General features: G+C 42.9%; 2 protein-coding genes across 5 annotated transcripts in view; one reads left to right on the top strand and one right to left on the bottom strand.

Annotated features, from left to right (window-relative positions):
* The first annotated feature begins 7,902 nt into the window (after positions 1–7,902).
* CEBPD (CCAAT enhancer binding protein delta) lies at positions 7,903–8,897 on the top strand. The gene has a single exon (XM_032316113.1). The coding sequence runs from the start codon at positions 8,028–8,030 to the stop codon at positions 8,847–8,849; it is 822 nt and encodes a 273-aa protein (XP_032172004.1). The 5' UTR covers positions 7,903–8,027; the 3' UTR covers positions 8,850–8,897.
* Positions 8,898–10,455: 1,558 nt separating this feature from the next.
* The window catches only part of SPIDR (scaffold protein involved in DNA repair), a 607,809-nt gene continuing 593,982 nt past the window's right edge, over positions 10,456–24,282 (bottom strand). The window contains exons 17-21 of one of the 4 annotated variants that reach the window (XM_032316108.1): positions 19,199–19,210; positions 17,553–17,646; positions 16,455–16,569; positions 16,096–16,149; positions 10,456–10,816 (exon numbers count right to left, since the gene is read on the bottom strand). In XM_032316108.1, coding sequence (XP_032171999.1) covers positions 10,661–10,816; positions 16,096–16,149; positions 16,455–16,569; positions 17,553–17,646; positions 19,199–19,210 — 431 coding nt within the window. In that variant the 3' untranslated portion in view covers positions 10,456–10,660. The remainder of the gene's footprint in view (positions 10,817–16,095; positions 16,150–16,454; positions 16,570–17,552; positions 17,647–19,198; positions 19,211–24,282) is intronic. The other 3 variants (XM_032316109.1, XM_032316110.1, XM_032316111.1) reach the window with 3 other exon arrangements.

The raw sequence follows: 24,282 nt of genomic DNA, 5'->3' as shown, positions 1-24,282 counted from the left end.
CAGGCAGAGAGAAAGAGAGGGAAGCAGGCTCCCTGCTGAGCAGAGAGATGTGGGGCTCCATCATGACCTGAGATCATGACCTGAGCTGAAGGCAGAGGCCTTAACCCACTGAGCCACCCAGGTGCCCCCCTCAGCTCTTTTTTAAATTAAGTTTTTATTTTGATTCCAGTAAGCACATGGTTTTATATTAGTTTCAGGTATACAATATAGTGGTTCAACAATTCCATACATAACTCAGTGATCACCATGACAAGTGCAATCCTTAATCTCCATCACCTATTTCACCAGTCCTCCACCCACCTCCCCTCTGGTGACCATCATTTTGTTTTCTATAGTTGAGAGTCTGTTTCTGGTTTGTCTTCTCTCTCTCTCTCTCTTTTTACTTTGCTTATTTCTTTTGACCTTAAATTCTACATATGGATGAGATCATATGGTATTTGTCTTTCTCTGACTTAGTTCACTTAGCATTAGCTAAACTCCATCTCTCGCTCCATCTATGGCCTTGCAAATGGCAAGAATTTCATTCTTTTTTATAGCTTAAAATATTCCAGTGTGTGTGTGTGTATGTGTGTTTGCATATCTTTATCCATTCATCATATATTTGATGGACACTTGAGCTACTTCCATAATTTGGATATTATAAATAATGGGGCTACAAACATAAGGATGCATGTATCCATTCAAATTAGTGTTTTTGTGTTTTGGGGGGCAAATACCCAGTAGTACAATTACTGGATCACAGGGTAGTTCTATTTTCAACTATTTGAGGAACCTCCATACTGTTCTCCACAGTGGCTGTATCCGTTTGTATTCCTACCAAAAGTGCATGAGTGTTTTTTCCTCCACATCCTCACCAATACTTGTTTCTTGGATTTTTGATTTTAGCCATTCCACAGATAGGAGATGATATCTCACTGTAATTTTGATTTGTATTTCCCTTATCTATATTTTAGATACTAACCCTTTATTGGATATGTCATTTGCAAATATCTTCTGCCATCCCTTGGCTGCCTTTTAGTTTTGTTGATTGTTTCCCTTGTTCTGCAGAAGCTTTTTATTTGGTGCAGTTCCAGTAGTTTATTTTTTCTTTTATATCTCTTACCTCAGGAGACATATCTAGAAAAATGTTGCTACACCAATGTCAGAGAAATTATTGCTTCTGTTCTCTTCTAGGATTATGGTTTCAGGTCTCATATTAAAGTCTGTAATCCATTTTGAATTTATTTTGGGGTAAGTCATAAGAAAGTGGTCCAGTTTCATTTTTATGCATGTAGCTGCCCAGTTTTCCCAACATCATTCTTTGAAGATATTTTTTCCCATTGGATATTCTTTCATGCTTTGCCAAAGATTAACTGACCATATAACTTTGGTTTATTTCTGAGTATTCTGTTCTGTTCCATTGATCTGTGTCTATTTTTTTGCCCATATGATATTGTTTTCATTACTATAGGTTTGTAGTATAACTTGAAGTCTGGAATTGTGATACCTCCAGTTTTGCTTTACTCTTTCAAGATTGAATTGGTTATTTGGGATCTTTTGTGGTTCCATATAGATTTTTAGAGTTGTTAGTTACAGTTCTATGAAAAATGCTGGTGGTCTTTTGATAGGGATTGTATTAAATCTGTAGATTTCTTTGGGTAGTATAGCCATATTAACAATATTTGTTCTTCTAATACATGAGCATGGAATGTCTTTTCCTTTCTTTTTGTCATCTTCAATTTCTTTCATCAGTGTTTTATAGTTTTCAGAGTAGAGGTCTTTTATTTATTTTGATTAGGTTTATTCCTAGGTATCTTATTCTTTTCAGTGCAATTGCAAATGGGATTGTTTTAGTTCTTTTTCTGCTGTTCCATTATTAATGTATAGAAATGCAACATATTTCTGTACATTGACTTTCTATCATGCAACTTTACTGAATTAATTCCTCAGTCCTAGCACTTTTTTGGTGGAGTCTTTCAGGTTTTCTATATAGTATCATATCACCTGTGAACAGTGCAAGTTTGACTTGTTAACAATGTCTTTTATTTGTTTTTGTTGTCTGATTGCTGAGGCTAGGACTTCCAGTATTATGTTGAATAAAAGTGGTAAGAGTAGAAACAGTATGGATGTTCCTCAAAAAGTTAAAAATAGAGCTACCCTGTGACCCTGCAATTCCACTACTAGGTATTTATCCAAAGGATACAAATATAGTGATTTGAAGGGGCACATGTGCCCCACTGTTTACAGCAGCCATGTTCACAGTAGCCAAACTATGGAAAGAGGCCAGATGTCCATCATCAGATGCGTGGATAAAGAAGATGTGATATATATAATGGAATAGTACTCAGCCATCAAAAAGAATGAAATCTTGCCATTTGCAATGACGTGGTTAGAACTAGAGTGTAGTATGCTAAGTGAAAAAAGTCAAAGAAAGACAAATACCATTTGATTTCATTCATATATGGAATTTAAGAAATAAAACTGATGTACATAGGAGAAGAAAAGGAAAAATAAAATAATATGAAATCAGAGAGGGTGGTAAACCATAACAGACTCTTAACTATAGGGAACATGTGGATAGGCTGGGAGGGAGGTGGGCGGGGGAGGGGTAACTGGGTGATGGGCATTAAGGAGGGCACTTGATGGAATGAGTACTGTGTGTTGTATGCAACTGATGAATCACTAAATTCTACCTCTTAAACTAATAATACACTATACATTAATTAACTTGAATTTAAATAAAACAAAACAAATGGTAAGAGTGGACATCCTTGTCTTATTCCTGACCTAAGGGGGAAAACTTTCAGTTTCTCACCATTGAGTATGATGTTCACTGCAGGTTTTATTAAACCTTTATTATTGAGGTATGTTCCTTCTAAACCTACTTTGTTGAAGGTTTTTATAATGAGTGGATGTTGTACTTTGTTAAATGCTTTTTCTTTATCTATTCAAATGATCATATGGTATTTATCCTTTCTCTTATTGATTTGGGGTATCATGTTGATTGATTTACAAATATGGCCTTTGTTTTAATAGTTACCTTAAATACCTGAAGGATAATATATATATATATATATATATATATATATCTTTCCTCACCATACACTTTTAGTTTTTGTAGATAGGTTTTTTTGCAGATTGGATGCTTAGCTAGGCTTTTATTAATTCTGCCTTAGGTTTCACACCCTGAATGAATAGAGCATGAAGTACAGCCAGAACTGAAAGACTGGCGTACTGTGTGGCCCTTTCTGAGTACGCAACACATCCAGAGCATGCACATGGACTTCTTGATTTCCTGGCAAATGCAGGAGCTTTTAAAAGCTCTTTCTCCACATTTATCTCCTTTTCCAAAGTCTTCCTTCCCCAGGTTTTTGTTCTTTCTATTGCTTGCCTTAGCTTTTGCTCTTATGTGCTTTTGGCAAATGCCCAAATGCCACCCATTGCTCTGCTCCCTTGGGGAGTTACTGGACAGATCCAAACATACATCCTCAGTTCATTGTGAATAGAGTCTGTATCACTCCCTCTGATGCTAGCAACCTGCACCAGGAATTCATACTGCTGTCTTCAGGACCAACAGCAATCTGGAGAAAGGGAGACAGTAAGCAGGAAATTTTAAATGCCACAACACTCTCCTATTGCAGTGAACCAGCTTCTTTATTCATTATGCTTTCCTCTAGTTGTAAGTTTTTGGCCAGATTTTAGACTTCTATGAAAGTTGACCCTGACAGTTTTGCCAGTTGTTATTGTGAAGGGACAGAGCCCTGATGTTCCCTAGTCCACTATTTTTAGTGACTTTGCTCCTCTTATTTTCTTAAAATTGCTAATCTGTACTCATATAAAGAAGTCTGTCTCCTTTAGACATTGATTTTAATAATACATCTCTCTAATATATATGTAAACAGGAAAATATAAGCCAGGTATATTGCTTAAGATATTTCTACACTTCATATTCACTGCTTGTCTGCTCTGAACCACTTTTAAGTTCAGTCTTTCATGTTTGGACTTTCTACACAACACTACTCTCTGCTCCCCCTAAAGAGTTTATGATTTAGAACTTCTTAAAGGGCACTCTCCACTGTCATCCCCAGGACTTCACTCCCAGCCTCTGACACCCACATACAAGCAATGACAAACATCGTAACTGACACACTGGTAACTGTCATATGAATCCCAATTTCAACAAAATATGAAGAAATATACACCTAATAATTGGCAATACGTGGAATGTCTTTTTCTTAGAAACCAGATGAGGAAATGATTGATTTGGCTAACACGGGACACAGAAAGCAACAGAAAGACATTTTGGGAGGGCTAGAGAGTTGGTGGAAGGATCTGACCAGTCAAGCAGTAGAAAAGCCCTGTCAGCAGAACCATCAGCATCACACACACGGGACCAGGCAGGTCTGTAGGATATTCAGAGTTGAGTCATGTGTCAGTTGCTTATGGTAGGAAATGGATTTAAAGAAGTGGGCAGTGGAGGGTTCATAGTTGGAAAGTGAAACACTAATGTCTTGGCCAAGGACTTTTCAGAAAATTCTGAAAAACAGAGTAATGTGATGACATCTTCCTCCTCAAAGATCTCTTGGAGGTCATGTGAAAATGGTTTGCAGGAGGAAGATTGTGAGGTCTGTGGCTCTGTGGATGAGCAAGTGTGACAGAAGTGCTACCAAGGGGGTAGCTGAGCAGCTGGGCTGTGGCAGGAAGGAGGGAGACAGTACAAGCTGACTGGGGGATAAGTCCACTTGACATGTTGGGAAGGCAAACCACTTCTCCTTTGTGTTTTTACTATAGGGAATGTGAGAAAATATATGGCAGATTGGACAAATGACCCATATAATCAAATACCTGTTCACAGCTCTGGCTACTGCTTAGTCTGGGGGCTTAGTCTCACAAATGACAGAGGCTGAAGTGAACACAGAAATGTTTACCTATCGCAGTAGGTTTTTATTAAAATACATAGGATTTAATAGTATCAAGTGACCCCAACACATAGGGACCTTGAGTTTTTACTATATTGGCCCTTGTCTTGCCTTTTCAAAATTAATACATTTGGAGTAAGATTTACCCAAGAAAGTCTATATTTGTATCTTCACTATTGTCCAACATAAAACACACACACACACAAAAAAAAAACCCACATAAAAATATACCAGGAAGTTAAAATTAGCCCTAAGGTAGGTTAACAAAGTATGTAATGTGATAGTTGAGAGTAATAAACTGAAGAGGGCGCTAAAGTCAGCAAAGTCTCTTTCCTCTCAAAACTTCATTTTTACACTTTAGATACCACTGTTCACAAAACATTTGCACTGTTTCAGATTTTAATTGGGAGGAGACCTGCTTTTGTTTCACATCTTGTGCCATATGAAGGGTCGAAAAACGATCCCTCATTAGAACTGAGTTATGGTCACTGTGTTATGAATGCAGAGGAGGAAACCCAAGTAACTTTCTAACCCTGACAATGCTCAAAAATACTAGAACATACTGAATTTTTTTAAAAAAGATTTTATTTATTTATTTGACAGAAAGAGATCACAAGTAGGCAGAGAGGCAGGCAGAGACAGAGAGGAAAGCAGGCTCCCTGCTGAGCAGAGAGCTCAATGTGGGGCTTGATCCCAGGACCCCAAGATCATGACCTGAGTGGAAGGCAGAAGCTTATGAGCCATCCAGATGCCCCTGAAAATTTTAAGCATTTTCAGCTTCCTGGATTTCTAAAAGACGGATGTGTTTAGAAAGCCCATCTCACCTGTACTCAGCATAGGAGTGTCCTTATAAACATGGGGAATCCAAAGGTTCCAACCTTTTACAGAAATGCTTTCTTACTTGATGCCTTCCTTTCAGCAGTTCTGCTAAGAATACCAAAGACTCAGGAGGTTCAAGTAATTATTTAAAACAGACCCCTAACAATGAGAAATGATGAAGAACAGCTCAGTATTTATCTTGAATAAATTTATAGTAGACTAGGAAAGGGCAGAAAGTGGAGATTTCAAGAAAGGACTATGAACAACTACCATCAAAAAACCCTGAAACTTCTATTATATTTTAAAAAGTAATTTGCCCTAAAATGTCACAACAAATCCATACTTTGCTGGTCTATGATCTCTCCCTGTAACTACCTCTGGAAAAAGGAAGAAAATATTGAAGAAATCTAAAAGTGGTTATTTAATTAGTGCATAATACATTTTTATCTTTAAAGATTTTATTTATTTATTTGACAGGCAGAGATCACAAGTAGGCAGAGTGGCAGGCAGAGAGAGAGGGAAGCAGGCTCCCTGCTGAGCAGAGATCTCAATGTGAGGGTGGATCCTAGGACCCTGAGATCATGACCTGAGCCCAAGGCAGAGGCTTTAACCCACTGAGCCACCCAGGCGCCCCTAATTAGTGCATAATACATTTAAAAAAGTTGGCCTAACATCTCAAGCTCAATCTTAATCTGGTATCTGAATCTACTAATCACACCGAATTATTTTTATGAGAATATGGTTCCTCTGTATATTTATTTTACATCCTCTAATTGATTGCAGAGGGCTTCAGTAGTGTTTCTATGGGTTTTTAAATAAGTAAGAACAGAGAAATTTGTCTGGGTATGCATGAGGCCACACTACATGTGTCACTCGGTTTTACCCTTCGTAGGAAATTAATCAATAGTGTAACATCAACACCGTGTGTCCTCTCCAAGTAAAGCAATAATTTTGTTGTTGTAGGAAACCTATTAAATATCCATAGTACATCATTAGAAATTACCTCTGGAATTTGCAGAAACTGGCACAATTTGTGTAGCATAGGTTTTTGGACACAATGTCTGATATGTGAGAAGCCGAAGGCAAGCATAAATGTGAGACAGAGGTCATGTTTGAATAGGGACAGTGATTTAATAAATGGAGTTGACCAGAAATGACCAAATTTCAGGAAACTTAACTAACAAAATCAATCCATACTGTGTTTTCATGTGTTTTACGGTATGAAGAGCTAGCAATTTAATAATCTATCAGAGCTGCAAGTACAAATTTTCTCCTGAAGACCCAGCTGCTTTAGATTCAAAAGGTCTTCTCTGGAATACTGAGGCAAGAAAGAGCCCGGAAGTAAAAAACAAAAACAAAAACAAACTGGAGCAGAAAACACCGCCACGAGATGGCACTGCTTTAGAAGATCTAGAAGGGACGTCAGCGCGCAGGGAGCACTGGGCCTCCGGGCCTTGGGTTTGCGCTGCCCTGCGTGGTTCCAGCCGGCCCTCGGGCCTGGCTGGATCAGCGCGCTCTGGAGGCTGCTATATTTAGGGCGGCCGGAGGCTCAGGCAAGCGTCGTGACTCCTCTCCCATTTGCTGCGTTCCGCAGTCCCGGACTGGAAGTTCCAGCTGCGACGCCGAGCCTTGACCTCCAGTGCCTTTGACCCCTGAGAAGGGCCAAATTGGACCCCGAATTCTCGGAAAAGTGCGAAGCAGGCCCCTCCCATTGCGCCCTCCAAGCCGCCCCAGATGTGGACCAGGGTCTCCGGGACCGGAGCCGTGGCTGGAGAACGTCCCCAGGCTCTATCTTCAGCACCAGAGACGCCCTCCCCCAGCTTGAGCTCCCCCTGAGGATGGGAACAGGCCCGGGACAAGCCGCGGCCAAATCCCGGTTTTGATTTCACTGCCGGGTGCGAGAGCGAAAAGGTTCCAAACCCAACAAACAGGAAGAAGAGAAAAAGCCGGAGTGCGGGCAGAGGGAGGGTCATTCCCAGCAGAGGCGCAGGGGCTGGGCCGGAGCTGGGGCGGGGAAGAAGCAGCGCCCCTTCCCCTCTAGCGCGGGCCTGGGGTGAGGAGGGAAGGAGCAGCGGGGAGTGTACTGCAGCGGGGCGGGAGCGGGGGGTTTCGGCGGTGGCTCCGGGGCCTGGCGGGGCGGGGGCTCGCCGGACGCGGCCGCCCGCAGCCCCCCTCCCCACGGCCCGGGGCGCCCCCGCGGTTCTGTAGTCGGGGCGGGGCGTGCGCGTCAGCTCGGCTAGAAAAGGCGGCGGGGCCCTGCCCAGAGAGGTGACAACCGCGCTCAGAGTAAGAGCCCAGCTCGACGCCGCCATGAGCGCCGCGCTCTTTAGCCTGGACGGCCCGGCACGCGGCGCGCCGTGGCCCGCGGAGCCCGCACCCTTTTACGAGCCGGGCCGGGCGGGCAAGCCGGGCCGCGGCAGCGAGTCGGGGACTTTGTCCGAGCCAGGCGCCGTTGCCCTTGCCATGTACGACGACGAGAGTGCTATCGACTTCAGCGCCTACATTGACTCCATGGCTGCCGTGCCCACTCTGGAGCTGTGCCACGACGAGCTCTTCGCCGACCTCTTCAACAGCAACCACAAGACGGGCGCGGCAGGCGCCGGTGCGGGCGCCCTGGAGCTGCTGCCCGGCGGCCTTGCGCGTACCCACGGCCCAAGCACAGCCGCCCCGCGTCCGCTCAAGCGCGAGCCAGACTGGGGAGACGGCGACGCGCCCGGCTCGTTGCTGCCGGCGCAGGTGGCCGCTTGCGCGCAGACCGTGGTGAGCCTGGCGGCCGCCGCACAACCCACACCACCCACGTCGCCCGAGCCAACGCGCTGCAGTCCCGGGCCGAGCCCTGCACCTGGCCCGGCACGGGAGAAGAGTGCGGGGAAAAGGGGCCCGGACCGCGGTAGCCCGGAGTACCGGCAGCGGCGCGAGCGCAACAACATCGCGGTGCGCAAGAGCCGCGACAAGGCCAAGCGGCGCAACCAGGAGATGCAGCAGAAGCTGGTGGAGCTGTCGGCCGAAAACGAGAAGCTGCACCAGCGCGTGGAGCAGCTCACGCGGGACCTGGCCGGCCTTCGGCAGTTTTTCAAGCAGCTGCCCAGCTCCCCCTTCCTGCCGGCCGCCGGGGCCGCCGACGGCCGGTAACGCGCGCCCCGGGGGCGGGAGAGACTCACCAACGACCGATACCTCAGACCCGACCAGCCAGGGAGCGGAGCGCGCCCCACCGGGACGCAGCGAGAGCCACTTGGCGCCGGCTGCATTTCCTTTGGGACGCGCGAGCGAAGGAACCTACAGCCTGGACTTAACCACCACCGAACTTCGAGAGAAGCTATGCGTTTATTTCCCTTAAATTATTTTTATAATGATAGCTTTTCTACATCTACTCTTATTGATGCAGCTAAGGTACATTTGTAAGAAAAACGACTTCTCAAACCATTTGTTATTGTAGATAAGAGGAAAAGACTGAGCATGCTCACCTTTTTATATTAATTTTTACAGTATTTGTAAGAATAAAGAAGCATTTAAAACCACTCCTGATTCCTGTATTTACAGTGACTCCTGAATGCTGGTAGCCCCAGGACCTCGCTGGGGAAAGGCACATTCCACCAGTGTCAGGTATGCAGCAAGGCAGCGGGAGGCCGCGGGACCCAGGTGTGTGTCCATGAGGGGAACCAAGTTCCTTAGAAGAGGAGGGTCTGTTTTGCTTTTGAAAGGAGCCACAGTCTACCTCCAAATGTTAATATTTGCCCAAGATCTTGTTCATGCTAGCAGCTTTTTGTGGAAGGTGCTCCCAAAGAAGTAGCCGGATTTGGGGAGGGGGCTGGCTTGTCGACTGACCCTGCAACTGATTTAGGGACTCTATGAAGAGCTAAAGGGCTCCCTAATTTTAGTTGGCTGCTTCAAGGGGTGAGGGGGTAGTGGAAGGGCTCCGGTTATCCGATAGTCATGTCTGACTCATCTTTGGCTTTCATGGAACTTTGCTTTCACTTTTACTCAGCCTTCTGTACTGCTTCAAACACATTCTCAAAGTGTATGTAAATACAATAGTCCTGTAGGAGTTGCAAAGGATAGTCAGAAATCTCGTCATTGTAATGTTTCAAAGTTTAATCAGAACAAATAGAGCCGTTTGCCTTTCTCCCAATTAAAGTGGGTACTAGGCACCCTTTCTTGCTCTAGGTTAGGTCTATATTACGTATAACTGTGGCCTGTCGTCATATTGTAAGGGAGGAAACAAAATACTGTCTAAAGATAATCTATTCATCATTTTATATTAATTTAAATCTCTGCCAACAAAGCAAACATAACCAATCACTCCTCTTCAGTCTGTAATCTTGGCTCTCTGTACACAGTACCCAGCAAGATTAAATAGGTCTATCTAGCATGAGTTATCTATACCTCTGTGCAGTACAGCCTTAATCCCACCAGGTAACTTACATATACTTTATGGGTAACAGTTTTACCTCTGGCACAGTTCCCCAAAATTAAATACCAAGATTATTAAACCTTCCCAAAATTATTAAACGGCAAAATGTTTAAGTTGGATATGTACTGTGTAGTAGAACAGTTGTATTACAATTTAGGACAAATACTTCTCTGCAGGGTGTTCTTTGGGACACCTTAAATAACTACAAGAAAAACGTGTTGAATCATGGTAAAATTTAAACACTTAAGAATTACAAGTGAACACATTTTTTTTCTTGCCTTTTTACTATTAATTGCTTAAGATGAAATACAAAATGAAGACCTCAGGCTTATTTAAGTTTTAATAACATGTTCCCGAATTTGCAAAAAGGTAAAAATATTTTAACTAGAAAAAAATATTTTGATGTTTAGTTTACAAAATAATCACACTAACATTTGCCCTAGGAAAATCAAGATCAGACAATACAGTCGCTCTACCCATAGTTAACAAGTAACTACCCCAAGCGGCAACTGCATTGCAAAGTTCACAGATCCTACGGCAACCGGCAGTGTTCTGCAGAGGCTCTTCCTGTACTCAGGAGCTCAATTTCCTCCAATCCAACGCAGATAGCTGGGTGGGTGGTTATGGACAGGACAAAACAGTTCAACAACCCCACCTCCTTTCCGAGGACACTCTTCACTTCATAACTCTGCAGTGATAGAAGGCACACTGGTTAAAGCAAATAGAGCCAGCCCTGAACGTTCTGTTCCCAACAACACGGAACACACAGGGCAGAGCAGAGAAGGTCCTTTGCTCAGTCTGTGACCTTCCACTTTACAACATGGGTAAGGAAGAAAAAAAAAAATTAAGGGCTTGATAAAAACTCTACTACGGCAAATGAAGGAACTCCTTTTTTCTGCTGTTTGTTGGTGGACGCAAAGACAAGCATATCCGAGCTAAGCTGTCCTATGAGAGGAGCTGGGGACAGACGTACAAAGGGATATGCCCTGTTCTCTAGCAGGAAGGCTGGGGGCTGGGCATGCATCATGGTTGCAGCTGTCTCCCACTTCCTTTGGGACACTTCCCCAATCTAGCAACACTTCTGGTCAAAGGATTTCCTGGTACTTTGCCCCAAACCTCTCTCAATAGGATCCAATCCCATTGCTTCTACAGTAACACTGAGCCAAAAATGTGTTGTAAAAAGCTTTTTCTTCACATTGTTTGATGAGTATCTTACGGTGATTGGTTAATCTTAGGCAGGTTTCATCTCTAGATGAGAACTCAGGGCAATGGACATCAGGGGCACAAGATGACTAGGCTAGGAAGGTATGGCAAGGCTTTGTTGGTCTCAAACTTCAACATTTTCTTCCTGGGGTGGGGCAAGGGGCTGAAAATAAGCAGCAGCTCAAAAGCGTTGGGATAAATCAGATCTGTGGCTTTACCAGAGACAGAAGAAGCCCTAGAGGGTAATGCATTTTTTCAGAGGCTCCTTTGCTACCACTTGCAGAATACTACTATCTGGGTTACCTCACTCCTCTGTACAAGACACTTTTTTAAAAAAAGATTTTATTTTTATTTATTTGTCAGCAAGAGAGAAACCACAAGCAGGGGGAGGGGGAGAGGGAGAAACAGGCTCTCGATGCAGGGCTTGATCCCAGGACCCTGGGCATGACCTGAGCCTAAGGCAGCTGCTTAACGACTAAGCCACCCAGGAACCCCTATGTGCAAGACACTTACACATCTCTACAGTATCTTGGTTCAGTATGTTTTAGCTCACCCATTCCATCATTAATGTGTCTTGGCAAGGGAGACGGAGGCTGGAGGCTCCAACAACATGGCCAAAGTTGGCACATCTCTGTGTCCTTGGTGCCTTCCCATCAAAGGTGGGCACTTCACTGCTGTCACTCTGGATCCTGGGCTGGCCTCAGTGACTACTGCTTATGATGAGTATGGTGAAAGGGACATTGAGTGACATCCTCAGCTTGGTCAGGAAGGTGCCCAGACTCTGCCTGCCTCTCTCAGAATCCAGACACATGTCCTGAGGGAATCCAGACTATGTGGTATCTGGCCAGAGCCCGAGAAGGTCCTAGGCAACAGGAGTATGACAGCCGGCCAGGGACTGAGGGTGTTCTGTGACTCTAATCCAGCCTTTGGGGTACCAGCTGATGTCCTGTTGGGCAGAGATGAGTTGTCCTGGCAGAACCTTATCCAAATTGCAGGTCTGTGTGCAGAGTAAGTGTGGAGGCCACTAAGCTTTGAGATAGTTTGTTCTGAAGCAATACACAGGAGGATCAATCTGGGATGTGGGCACTGCTCTAATGCCAAACCACTGTATTTTAAGTCAGACACGGTGTGAAACACTTAGTGTATTCACTTATAGAGTTTGGACTTCTTTAGTGAAAATTAGAGTAAGGTCAACAGAGTGGTTTAATGGAGGGAAGGGGGAGTAAGAGTTGTCATCAGGACAGGTGAAGAGACAGAACTAAAGTCTCTGCCTGGACAACCATGGCTGAAGCCTTCCTCCGCTTCGCTTATCTGTGACACTGATGTCAGGTTCATGGGCCACTGCCTTGATCATTCATCAAGGGCTTGCTGTGAACCCATGAGGGGCCTGACCCTGAAAAGATGGCAGAAAACCAGCCACAGGGGTGCTGGTGCAGAAGGTACACACAAGGCTGTGCATAGTGAGGGGCTGTCCAGGTTTGGGAGGATTGAGGTAGGCCAGCTGGATACTCATTTACTGTCTCTTCCCACTTTAGCTAGCCTTGCACATTTGTGTATGGGGAAGTAGAAGGCCCAGGCACTTCTACACTCATTTAGGGTAAAAGTACAGATTCTAACTTGAAAAAAGTCAGCAACAGATCATTTCTTTTTACAATGTCAGGTTTCACAGCTAAAGTTTATAATAACTATATCATAGCCAATATTAACTATATCATTTATAAGTAGACATCAATATATTTGGGGGGAATTAATATGGAGAGGTTAAAAAAAAAATCACACCAGCAAATGCAAACATACTGTTCATATGAATGTAATGAATGTGTAAAATGTATCTCTATTTTTATAAAAGGCACCCTATATTTTCCTTTAACTTTTCTTTTTCCTGAAAGTAAGGAAACAAACTCCAAATTTCCTATCACTGTAATGTGAGCTTGAGAACTGACATGTACAACGGCAGCGAACTCCATTGTTTTCACATCTGTAACTTGAACCCATTAAAGTTAAGGCATAAAACTTAACACTCATGTGTCCTAACCAGAAACAGCACATCTGTTCTAGGGAGTAGAGTTCTCATGGAAAGCCCAATCTGATTCTTTGGATTTTGGCAAATATGCATTCTCACCCAGAAAACTGACAGAATCCAGACTGGAAAACTCATGCTTTTGTCAACACAGAGGTCCTTCTTGTACCCATCTCCTATCAGCTTCTTGCAGGTCAGATATAAAGTCCTGATCATCCACTGTGAGTAAAACTGGAGGAGGGGAGATGAACTTCTGTCCCTCCAGGTTTGCAATTTACTCTACTTTGCATGGTGTCAGCTCTGATAACAGGGCACCCAGAAAGGTAACACCCGAGGCTGTTGCCACCCTGTGCCCCTCACCTGTGCCCCTCACCCAGTGCACACATGCACACACAGGCACATAATCAGGCAACACATGTACACATGAGCACAGACAAGTGTATACACACAAGTACACCCATGGGCAAACCCAGCTACACCGATACACACACACACACACACACACACACACACACACACAAAAGTACGGTTGTACACATGACCTCTTGAGCTCTTTAGAAGTAGGGCTTTGCCTACAGGCATATTGGAGTTAAGAAGTGTAATATATAAAATGTATAAGTTAGCTTCAGTCAGAAGGAAATCAAATGAAGAGGCAGGATTTCTGCCAGGGCCTCCTCCTGGTCTCTGGGTCCCTTATAGGGAGGTAGGGTAATCAAGGGGAGTCCATGGCTAGAGGCTTCCTAGAAGAAGCACCAGGAAACCTGTGAGAAACCAGTGGGAGATCAGGCCCGAATCTGGTAGGGCCCAGCCAAGGCCACATGAGGAACTGCAGGGCAGGAACTGCACCTCTGTGGTTGTGTGAGACTAAAGCGAGCTATGTGCCATCCCAGTGCTGTTGGTTCTTCTTTGTTTAAGTTGTGGGTTTTGATTCATTTGCTGTGTTCTCCTTAAGCAGGAGTCTTCCCCACACTTTCCTCCAACCTTTTCCATGGAAATATCTTCCCTCATAACGTAGATCTACCATCTTTAGGACCTGTTTAAAGCTCCCTCTAATTCATCAGCCTTACCCAGCATCACACCCTTCTTTCCTCATCCTCCCCCACCTCAAAGACCGAGAGATGAGGTGACAAGGGGTCAGCCAACAGGTACTACTGTCTTGTCACACATTAAACATATAAACTTCAGGAACAATAGAAACAAACACACAAGGATTCCGGTTACCCTCCCCCCATTCTATTACGTAGTCACTTGTGGGGATAACAATGTACCCAACAGAGACAGTAACTGTGAACCCTGCACTCTTATTTCTTCAGTGGTAAAATGTGGATTCTGCACCATTGAGATGTTGCAGAGATTAAATAAGACAACGTGTGAGAAAAGCGGTAAGCATAGTTCTTAGTCCATTATAGTTATTTACTTACATTTTACTTTAAACATTCAGGGAATAACTAGTTCATAAACCCTCCTACGGCCTAGTCTATGCATCAATCCCTACCTGCGAAGCAGCCCTTTAGATAAAGGTTTGGTGCTGACCTGGAAGTGTCACAGAGTTGCTTTAGGGAACGCCCAGGCTGGTGGGCTTTATCCCAGGGTGGGAGCCAGATATGCTTTTTAGAGCTCCACAGGCAGTTTCACCTGAAATCAGGGTTGGAAGCCATTGTCAGACCAGTGATCCTCAATGATCTTATTCATGGGTTTATCCATGTTCCAATTTAGTCCAAACTCTGAGAGCCGTGGTTTTGAGGAAGGAGTACAAATTGCTGTTCTGCCTCCTCAAGCTGCCAGCACCTCCTAAGGGGCAGGGGCTTGCTGCCACTGGAGAGAGAAGACCCTCAGAGCTCCAGAGGATGGATAAATTCAGCCTGTGTTCAGACTGCAATCAGAGCTGGAATTTGACCATAGGACCCCATCAGAAAGTTCTATAGATGATCACCCAGCTTTTCACCACAACCTTCCAGCTCGCCCAAGTTTGCTATTTGCAGGTGAACCCTAACACTGGCCCTGGATAACTTTTGTGACCTGGGGGCTGTGCCCTGGCATCACTCCAGTAGTCAGTGTTCAGTGCACTTCTCTGGGGTTCAGAGATTCCTGAAGCCACTTGTGGTGCTTTTAAATGGCTTGGACAAGACAGAGGTGGCATCTCAAGGACAGACCTCTCTTATTCATGAGAGCCAAATTTCACAAGGAAGAAACGGTATCTAGACCATAAATTATATATATTTAGGTGGTGGTTTTCCTGGAGGAGCATACCACTTTATTCAGCCTCACACCATAGTAACTCTCAGGGAAGGCAAAACAGTTCTGAGAAATAATGGTCAAGTTTCCAGTTACTCATTCTGGAATACCCAGCAATTAAAAAACACAAAATGTGTGTCTCAGATATTTCTGTTCTATTAACATGAATCATGGCAGTAGGACTTGAAATGTTGCCGGTCTATCATCAAAGCCAGTGGGGTCATATTCATATATCTACTGCAAGTTTGGTCAGGAAATCATTCAATTCCAAAAAGAAAAGGATCTCATAAACTGACACAAGTATTTGTCAGGGAATGACAGCAGTAAGACTTACCCGTGTCTTGGTACAGTCTGAACACTTAGCATGCACACAATGATACTGTGAGTACATGTTGTAAGTTGTAAGTGGAAGTACATAGGACAGGGATCTTCATCTGGAGAGGAGATCCACTGACTCAGGGCTTAAGAACACAGGGTTGCACACCTGGGCTGCATGTCCCTGGACTTACCCCATCCTCACAGACGGCAAATCTCAGGAGTGAAGAAATACTGGTCTGGGACAGCTGCAAAAAAAGTGGGGCGGGCTGATTAATTAACTCCCAGGGCTGAGGCAGGTACTCATGTTCAATCTAATCATGTTCAATCAGGTGTTAATGTTCAACCTCCATCTCTTTAGCAGCTTCCACCTCAGAGCCTTATGTTAAACCTGACTGTAAGTTATGGATGTGGAAAGACTGCTTTCCTGAGGGGCTGTCCTTCCCATCCCCTCCCCAGGGAAGGAACAATAGATGCTGCCCTCTTGGCTAATGCAGCAGAGCGGCTCCATGAGGTGGAGTAGGAAGCACATGACCTCTTACACCGCTCCTACCTTGACCTTCACTGTGCACTGGGGTCGAGAGGGACAGTCCAGGAACACCTGCAGGTGCCTTCTGAGAAGAGGAGAGGTGACCACACGGGAGCAGTCCCCACAGGAAAAGGTGTCTCTGTTGTTTGGAAACAAACAGGGAAGATAAGACTTGAAAAGGCACAAATCAGAAGAATCTAGCAGTAGACAGACATTTTTTTTCTAAACACGAGTGTTTGCTGATATAGAAAAGGGGGATTTACTCTCAGAAACCAAGTTCCTGAAATAGGCCAGAAGAAACTCAGCCTGTTCTGAGGGATCAGTGTCAGCTTCTGGCTGATGGCTGCATGGGCAACTGATGGCCCAGGGGATGGAAGGGACACTCAGGCAGGAAGCCTCATTCAAACTAGGCATAGAGGATGACAGTAAACATCCCATGAAGTGAAGTGGAGGCCCTCTGCTCAGCAAGCGGAAGTCAGGGCTTCCCATCTGCCTGAACAGGAAAAGCTACTTCTAATCACCAGTAGTTATCCTCCTTCTTGCTACCAAGTAAAGCTGCAGTACACACTCTCCTTGTCTCTAAAAGAATCCAGTGATGACTTGTGTATACATAAGACCACCAACCCATGAGGCATCAAGAAAACACTTGCCCCTTAGTTAATAAGTAGGAAAGTAATGAGCATGCCCCTGTCTGACAGGTAACAAAGTCACCTTGGGAGGCTATGCAGTAACTCTGGTTGGGGAAGGAATATCTGTTTATGTAGCTGTTCACTGGTCCCTAGAAAAGTCTGCACCCCTGCAAAAGAGAAGCTGTGTAGTTACCAAGTTTGTCTCATTTTTTCAGGTTTGCCCTGAGTTTTTATTTTTTCTCCTAACTGATAATAAAAGAGCTGAGTACCAAACCTGGCTCTACTTTCCTTTAAGATAGGAGGAACTGAAAGGACCAGCAAAAACCTCTGTTATAAAGAAGTAAACACACCTAATGCTACGGCCTCAGAGCTGCAGTGCAGGAACTTGATTTCCCTTAGTAGGGGAAGGTGGCCCGAGGCAGGGTGGCAGTGGAGCCCCTAGGACTGGCTGCAGCTGCCCTGGGGTCTTTCAGGCCAGCTCCCGCACCCTTACCTGTCTCCTGGGCTCTGTTCCAATCTCTCGTTGCCACACATGTCACAAGTGGGCCAGGAGAAAGCAGTGCTCTCATCCACACCAATTACAGTGCCTAGGCCCAAGAGAAAGCAAAAGCTGGAGTTCCAGTGGCTGTGTCTTCCCTCCCAAATTCTCTTTGCCCCTCAAGACACAGATGGTAACATGAGATTCCTTAGACCCTTTTTTCTCAATTATGAGTTTATATAAATGGTCCCAAGCTTTTTATAATTTTCATGTACTGCACAAACAAAACTACAACAGTAAAAAGTAAGTTTTAAAACTTGTCCACATTACTACCCAAACAAGTATTTCTACTCTGCCTCATCTTTTTTAGTCTTTTTTTCCAGATGCATACATACTGAAATCATTATAAGCAAACCATCAGGGCACTGTCTCATTATACTTTGTAGGTTGCTGTAGAGCTGTCATAAGGACTGTCTTATCGATATTCCATTTAGGTGATGTGTCAGGGTTCCCTCCATATTGTACATACAGGTCTGAGGCAGTGGACAACTTTCCACAGAAGGCCTTTCCTGTACTAAGGTCCCTTCCTTAGGATAGATTTCTGGCAGCAGAACCACTCTGTCAAGAATATGAATATTGGAGATAGAAACACCGTTTTTAGGAGGTGTTTCCCACAAGGATTTCCTGATTCACACTTTCACCATTCATTTACAGAGTGCTAGCTTCTCTGAGCTGCATGCTAGCATCACCTTGCTATTTGCCTCCTTAATAGGTATAATGGAATTCCTTATCATAGTTTCTACTTCTTTGATAAGGAAAGAGAAATATTCTTATTGCTTTGTTCATATCTCCTCATATGTGATTTCTCTGGTTTCCTTCTTTTTTAATCCAATATTTGTGATTTATTTATTCAACAAACAAATATGCATACAATGCTACTTAGTGTGGGATATATACTTAGCACAAAATATGTAACAATGAATGCTACAGTCCCTACTCTTGTCAACACCATTGTCTGGTTGAGATGACCACATAATGAGAAAAACATCACGAATATGGGAGAAAATATTCACAGAAAACACATCTGATAAGGGACTGTTATCCAAAATATACAACGAACTCTTAAAACTCAACAATACAGGGGCGCCTGGGTGGTTCAGTGGGTTAAGCCGCTGCCTTCGGCTCAGGTCATGATCTCAGGGTCCTGGGATCGAGTCCCACATCAGGCTCTCTGCTCAGCAGGGAGCCTGCTTCCCGCGCTCTCTCTCTCTCTCTGCCAGTCTCTCTACCTACCTGTGATCTCTCTCTGTCAAATAAATAAATAAAATCTTAAAAAAAAAACAAAAAAAAACTCAACAATACAAACAACCCAATTAAAAGATGGGCCTAAGACCTTCACAGATATTTACAGATGGCAAATAAGCATATGAAAGATGTCAAACATCATGTGATAAGGGAAATGCAAATTAAAACACGGAGAACACACACACACACACACACACACACACACACACACACTGCAATTAAAAATGGGCAGAGGAACTGAATAGACATTTTTCCAAAGAAAGCATTTGGATAGCCAAAAGACATATGAAAAGATGCTCAACAATACTCATCATCAAGAAAATACAAATCACATTCACAGTGAGATATCACCTCACCTGTTAGCATGGCTAAAATAAAAAAGACAAGAAATAACAAGTGTTAGTAAGGATGTGGAAAAAAGGAACCCTAGTGCACTGCTGGTGGGCAGACAAACTGGGGCATCCACTCTGGATAAGAATATTGAGGTTCCTCAGAAAATTAAATATAAAAATAATTGAAACTCATGTAACACTATAAGTCAACTATACCTAATTAGTAAAAAAAACAAAAACAAACAAAACAAAAAACACCCAAACACTCCATACCTATTAGAATGGCTAAAATCCAGAACACTGACAACACCAAATTATGGTAAGAATGTGGAGCAACAGGAACACTCATTCCTAGTTGGTGGTAATGCAAAATGGTGTAGTTATTTTGTCAGTTTCTTATAAAACTAAACATAGTCATACCATATGATCCAGCAATTGTATTTGGTGGTATTTACCCAAAGGAGCTGAAAACTTATGTCCAAACAAACACTGGAATAAAGATGTTTATAGCAGCTTTATTCTTAATTGCCATAACTTGGAAGCAACCAAGCTGTCCTTTAGTGGGTGAATGGATAAATAAGCTGTGGTACCTCCAGACAATGGAATATTACTCAGCACTAAAAAGAAATGAGCTATCAAACTATTAAAAGACATAATGATGCTCATTGCTTAATGCTCATTGCTTAGTCAAAGAAGCCAGTTTGAAAAAGCTATATACTGCATGATTCAAACTTTACAACATTCTGAAAAAAACAAAACTACACAGACAGAAAAAACTCCAAAACTAAACAGATAGTTAAAAGATCAGTGGTTGCCAGGTATTAAGGGGGAGGTAGGGATGAATAGGTAGAGCAGAGGACTTTTAGGTTAGTGAAACCATTCTGTATGATACCATAGTAATGGATACATGTCACACATGTCTAAACCCATAGAATGTAAAACACCAAGAGTGAACTCCAATGTAAACTCTGGACTTTGGGTGATTATGATGTGACAATGTAGGAGATATATATATATATCTCTACACATATACATATATATGAATATATACATATATATATACACACACACTACATATATATATATATATACACACACATACTACACACACACACACACACACACGTGTATATATATATAATCAACTGTAACAAATGTACCACCCTGGTGGGGGATATTGATAGTGGGAAACTCAGTACATGTGTAGGGTATGGGCAAACTCTGTACCTTTGCTATAAACTCAAAACTTCTCTAAAAATAGTCTGTTAAAAAATACCATGAAATAAATGCTACATTGAGAAATGGAGAAGGCTCCTGGAGATAGAGAAGAGAGGCCCTCTACAAGGTCAGGGAAGGCTTCCCAAAAGAAGATACATGAGGTGGGGCTGCAGGTGAGGTGGAGGGCACAGGCTGACCCTGTACCCTGAGGCAGGGCTGGAGGCCAAAGGAGCATGATGGAAAGGCAGGTGACATGGCTGTGAGGTTGGGAGACCCAAGTCACCAGGGTCTTAACTGGGGATTTTAGACTTAGAAGCCAGTGAGGAATTTTAAACAGGAAATTGAGATGGTCTACTTTCTTGAAATGTGAAGCATTGTAGATATCTAGATACGCTGGCAAATCCCAGACCATTCCTGTTGAAAAGTGGAGAAATAAGACAACTGAAAAGGAGTTAAGATGTGACCTAAGTTTCCAGAAAAATAGAAGAATCATCCCTCCCACTCCTGAAGCAAAGAATTTCATTCACCACTAGAACAAGCATTAGAAGAAAATTTATCTGTAGAGGATAAAACAATTGTTACAACTAAGTAGACGTGATTTCCTAAAATGCATTCATGCAATACCCACTTGAAAGACTATTTAAAAATGAAAATAATAGATCTTGATTTTGAAAAGACTGTCCCAGCTAATTTCATTATCCTTGCAAATCTAATCAAGATTGAGTCAAAGGGATGAAAAGTAAAGTCAATAATGGCTTATAATACAGCCGGAAAGGAGTGTTGACCAATTCACAACGGGCAGAGGCATTATGTAGGGCCAAGCAAGATGAGTCGCTTCTATTCCGTGGGTGTCTGTGCCCAGCACTACTTAGCGTCTGCTACATGAACTAGTAAAAAGAAGACTGCTACCAACTTAACTTCTTTTTTATCCTAGGATATCTTTGAGTGTTAACTGCATTTACATTTAGATGGGATTAAGCAATTTCCTTCCAGCAGGGAACAAGACACACTGAAGAAATTTATTTGGAGTCTACACACCACTGGAAGTGCCTTCTGGTAACTCTAAATAAATTCCAAGGGATGACTGGAACTGTACTATTCATTTACATGAACATCAGAAGTAAAAAAAAATTATTAAAGTTTGAAGGTTTTAACACCATACTCATCATTTGGCTGCGATCTGCTATTAAGAGCTTTTACTTTCCTTATCTTATTTATAGAAATCTCTTGTAATTAGGCTTGGGAAAGGTATATCACATATTTATTAAAACATCTTTTTAAAAAGGTTCCTTCAAAGGCTTCTTTCTGGGAAGTGCAGTGGCTCCTTTCTAGGAGGGCACATAGCAGCTACGTGCTCTGTTATTTTCTTCAGTGACTTTTAACTCTCCACCACACCCTCCTCTCCAACCATTTTTTCTGAAGTTGGGGGTCAGAAGTGTTTCCTGCTAGTTAGAGGCCAAAGCCTGGTTTGAAGACAGGACTTGGCCATGCCTCCCCAGGGAGACAGATTACAAACGTGTGCTTGCTGAGTTCATGCCCACAGTGGTGAACAAGACCACTGCCCACTAGCAAGGGTATATAAAGTGGTGAGCAATGCAAATAGATAAAAATCAATGCTGCAAAATTTTGTCATCCTAAGCAAATAAACTAGGAAGAAGTCCTTGCATAGTCTGGATGCTTATGTTCGGGAAATGTAATGAGAAGGCCTGGGAACCCAAGGGAAACACTGAGCACCATTCCCTCACAGAGGCTCCATTTCCTAAAAGCACTCATGCAGATGGACAAATGTTATTTCTCAGTGGGTGACTGGCTCACAGGGCTGTACTATGAGTCTGTTCAAGCCCTGCTTAGAGAAAACGCTCAATGATCTGCAAGGTTCAAAACCCTGTTGGAGACCCCGATGTCCAGCTGATTTAGCTGCTGCAAGAGAGCTATCTAACTTCCAGAGTCGACTTCTTACAGATGATGAAAGATCCTGCTTGCGGCTACCTCTGGACAAGCCATCACTGGACTTTCTGGAACAGGGATGGGCAGAGTAGGGCAAGGCTGAGTTGCTGCAAAGGGGGTGTCTACTATTGTTGCTTCACAAAGTAGTGAGGATTCTAGCCTTGCATGGCTTTGATAGGAGTTGAATCTGGGTGAGCCCACAGCTGGCTGGAGAGCAGGGCAGGGAGCCTCTGTGCCTCTCTGTCAGTGTGATCTGGTCAGCGCTCCAGCCTCTGCACTGACTGGGGTGTTCCTGCATGGGAGGCTGGGCCAATCTTTGCTATTTTGCAGCTGGGGTTTTGTTTTCTCTTAATCTTTAGTTAACTGGTTCTTATCAGAAGATCTGGCAGTACTGTGATAGCAGTGTTTACACATCCACCTGACCCACCCGGAGGCCTGCAGTACAGCTTCAGAGAGAGACTCACAGGGAACTCCAGACTGAAATGGTAATGTGTGAAAAAAAATAATACAGGTCAGAAACTGGACCTACATAAACTAATGGAAGAGGATTAGAAAAGGAATACATGAAGGTGAAAGAAAATCCTTTACATCTGTTACTCTAAATTAATCTAAAATATAATAGTTTGTTTAAATAATAATAACAACAATGTATTCAGTGACTATACCTTACGGAGAAGTGAAGTGAATATCAGCAATGTTCTAAGGAATGGGAGGGAGGAACTGAGAATATCCTTACATGATACCTGTACTACCCCTGAAGCAGGATAGTGTTATTTGAAAGTGGACTTGATTCATTTTAAGTGTATCTAGGGCAACCACTAAAGAATGTTTAAAAAAAAAAAAGTGTTAATATGCTGGGAGAGAGGAGAAAATAGAATCATAAAATGCTCAACTGAAATGAGAAAAGGCAGAAAGAGGGCAGATAAACGAGCAGGGGTGCCTGGGTGGCTCAGTGGGTTAAAGCCTCTGCCTTAGGCTCAGGTGTGATCCCAGGGTGCTGGGATCCAGTCCCACATCCGGCTCTCTGCTCAGCAGGGAGCCTGCTTCCTCCTCTCTCTTTCTCTGCCTGCCTCTCTGCCTGCCTCTCTGCCTACTTGTGATCTCTATCTGTTAAATAAATAAAATCTTTAAAAAAAAACAATAAAAATGAGCAATGAATAGAAAATAATTATAAATATGATAGATACTAATCCAATTATGTATGAGTACTGATTTTAAATGTGAATGGTTCAAAAACACAAAAGAGACTATCAGAGTGGGCAGAAAAACAAGAGCTAACTCTATGTTGTCTACAAGAAACCCATTTCAACTCTAAAGACATATAAAGATTAAAAGTAAAGTTATAGAAAAAGATATAATCTGCTAACACCAATAAGGGAGTTAAAAGTTATGTTAATTTCAAGCAGAGCAGACTTTAGATTAAAGAAAATTATCCGAGATAAAGAAGGGCATTAAATAATGATAAGGGAGTCAATTTACCAAGAAGATACAACAATCCTTAATGTGTATGTGCATGTAACAACAGACTGTGAAAATATGTGAAGCAAAATGATAGAACTTCAAGGAGAGATAAATAAACCTACCATTATATTTTATTTATTATTCTTTGAGACATCAACACCCTTCTATAAATGACTGACAGATTTAAAGGCAGAAAATCATAGTTGAACGGAACAGCACCATCAATCAGTTGACTCTAACTGACATTTATAGAATATGCCATCCAATGACAGCAGAATAAACATTTTTCTTAAGCTCATGTGGAACATCCATCAAGACAGAACACAAAGTGGGGGCATAAAACACATTTAAATTTATAGAAATCATACTAAGTATGCTCTTAGACCATAATGAAATTAAACAGAAGTCAATAATAGAAAGATAGCTGAAAAACTCCCAAATAATTGGAGATTAATATACTTCTAAGTAACACAAAGGTCAAA

The sequence above is a fragment of the Mustela erminea genome, chromosome 16 (genome assembly GCF_009829155.1).
Source record: "Mustela erminea isolate mMusErm1 chromosome 16, mMusErm1.Pri, whole genome shotgun sequence".
Classification (NCBI taxonomy): domain Eukaryota; kingdom Metazoa; phylum Chordata; class Mammalia; order Carnivora; family Mustelidae; genus Mustela; species Mustela erminea.
This window is presented reverse-complemented; position numbering and strand designations above follow the sequence as displayed.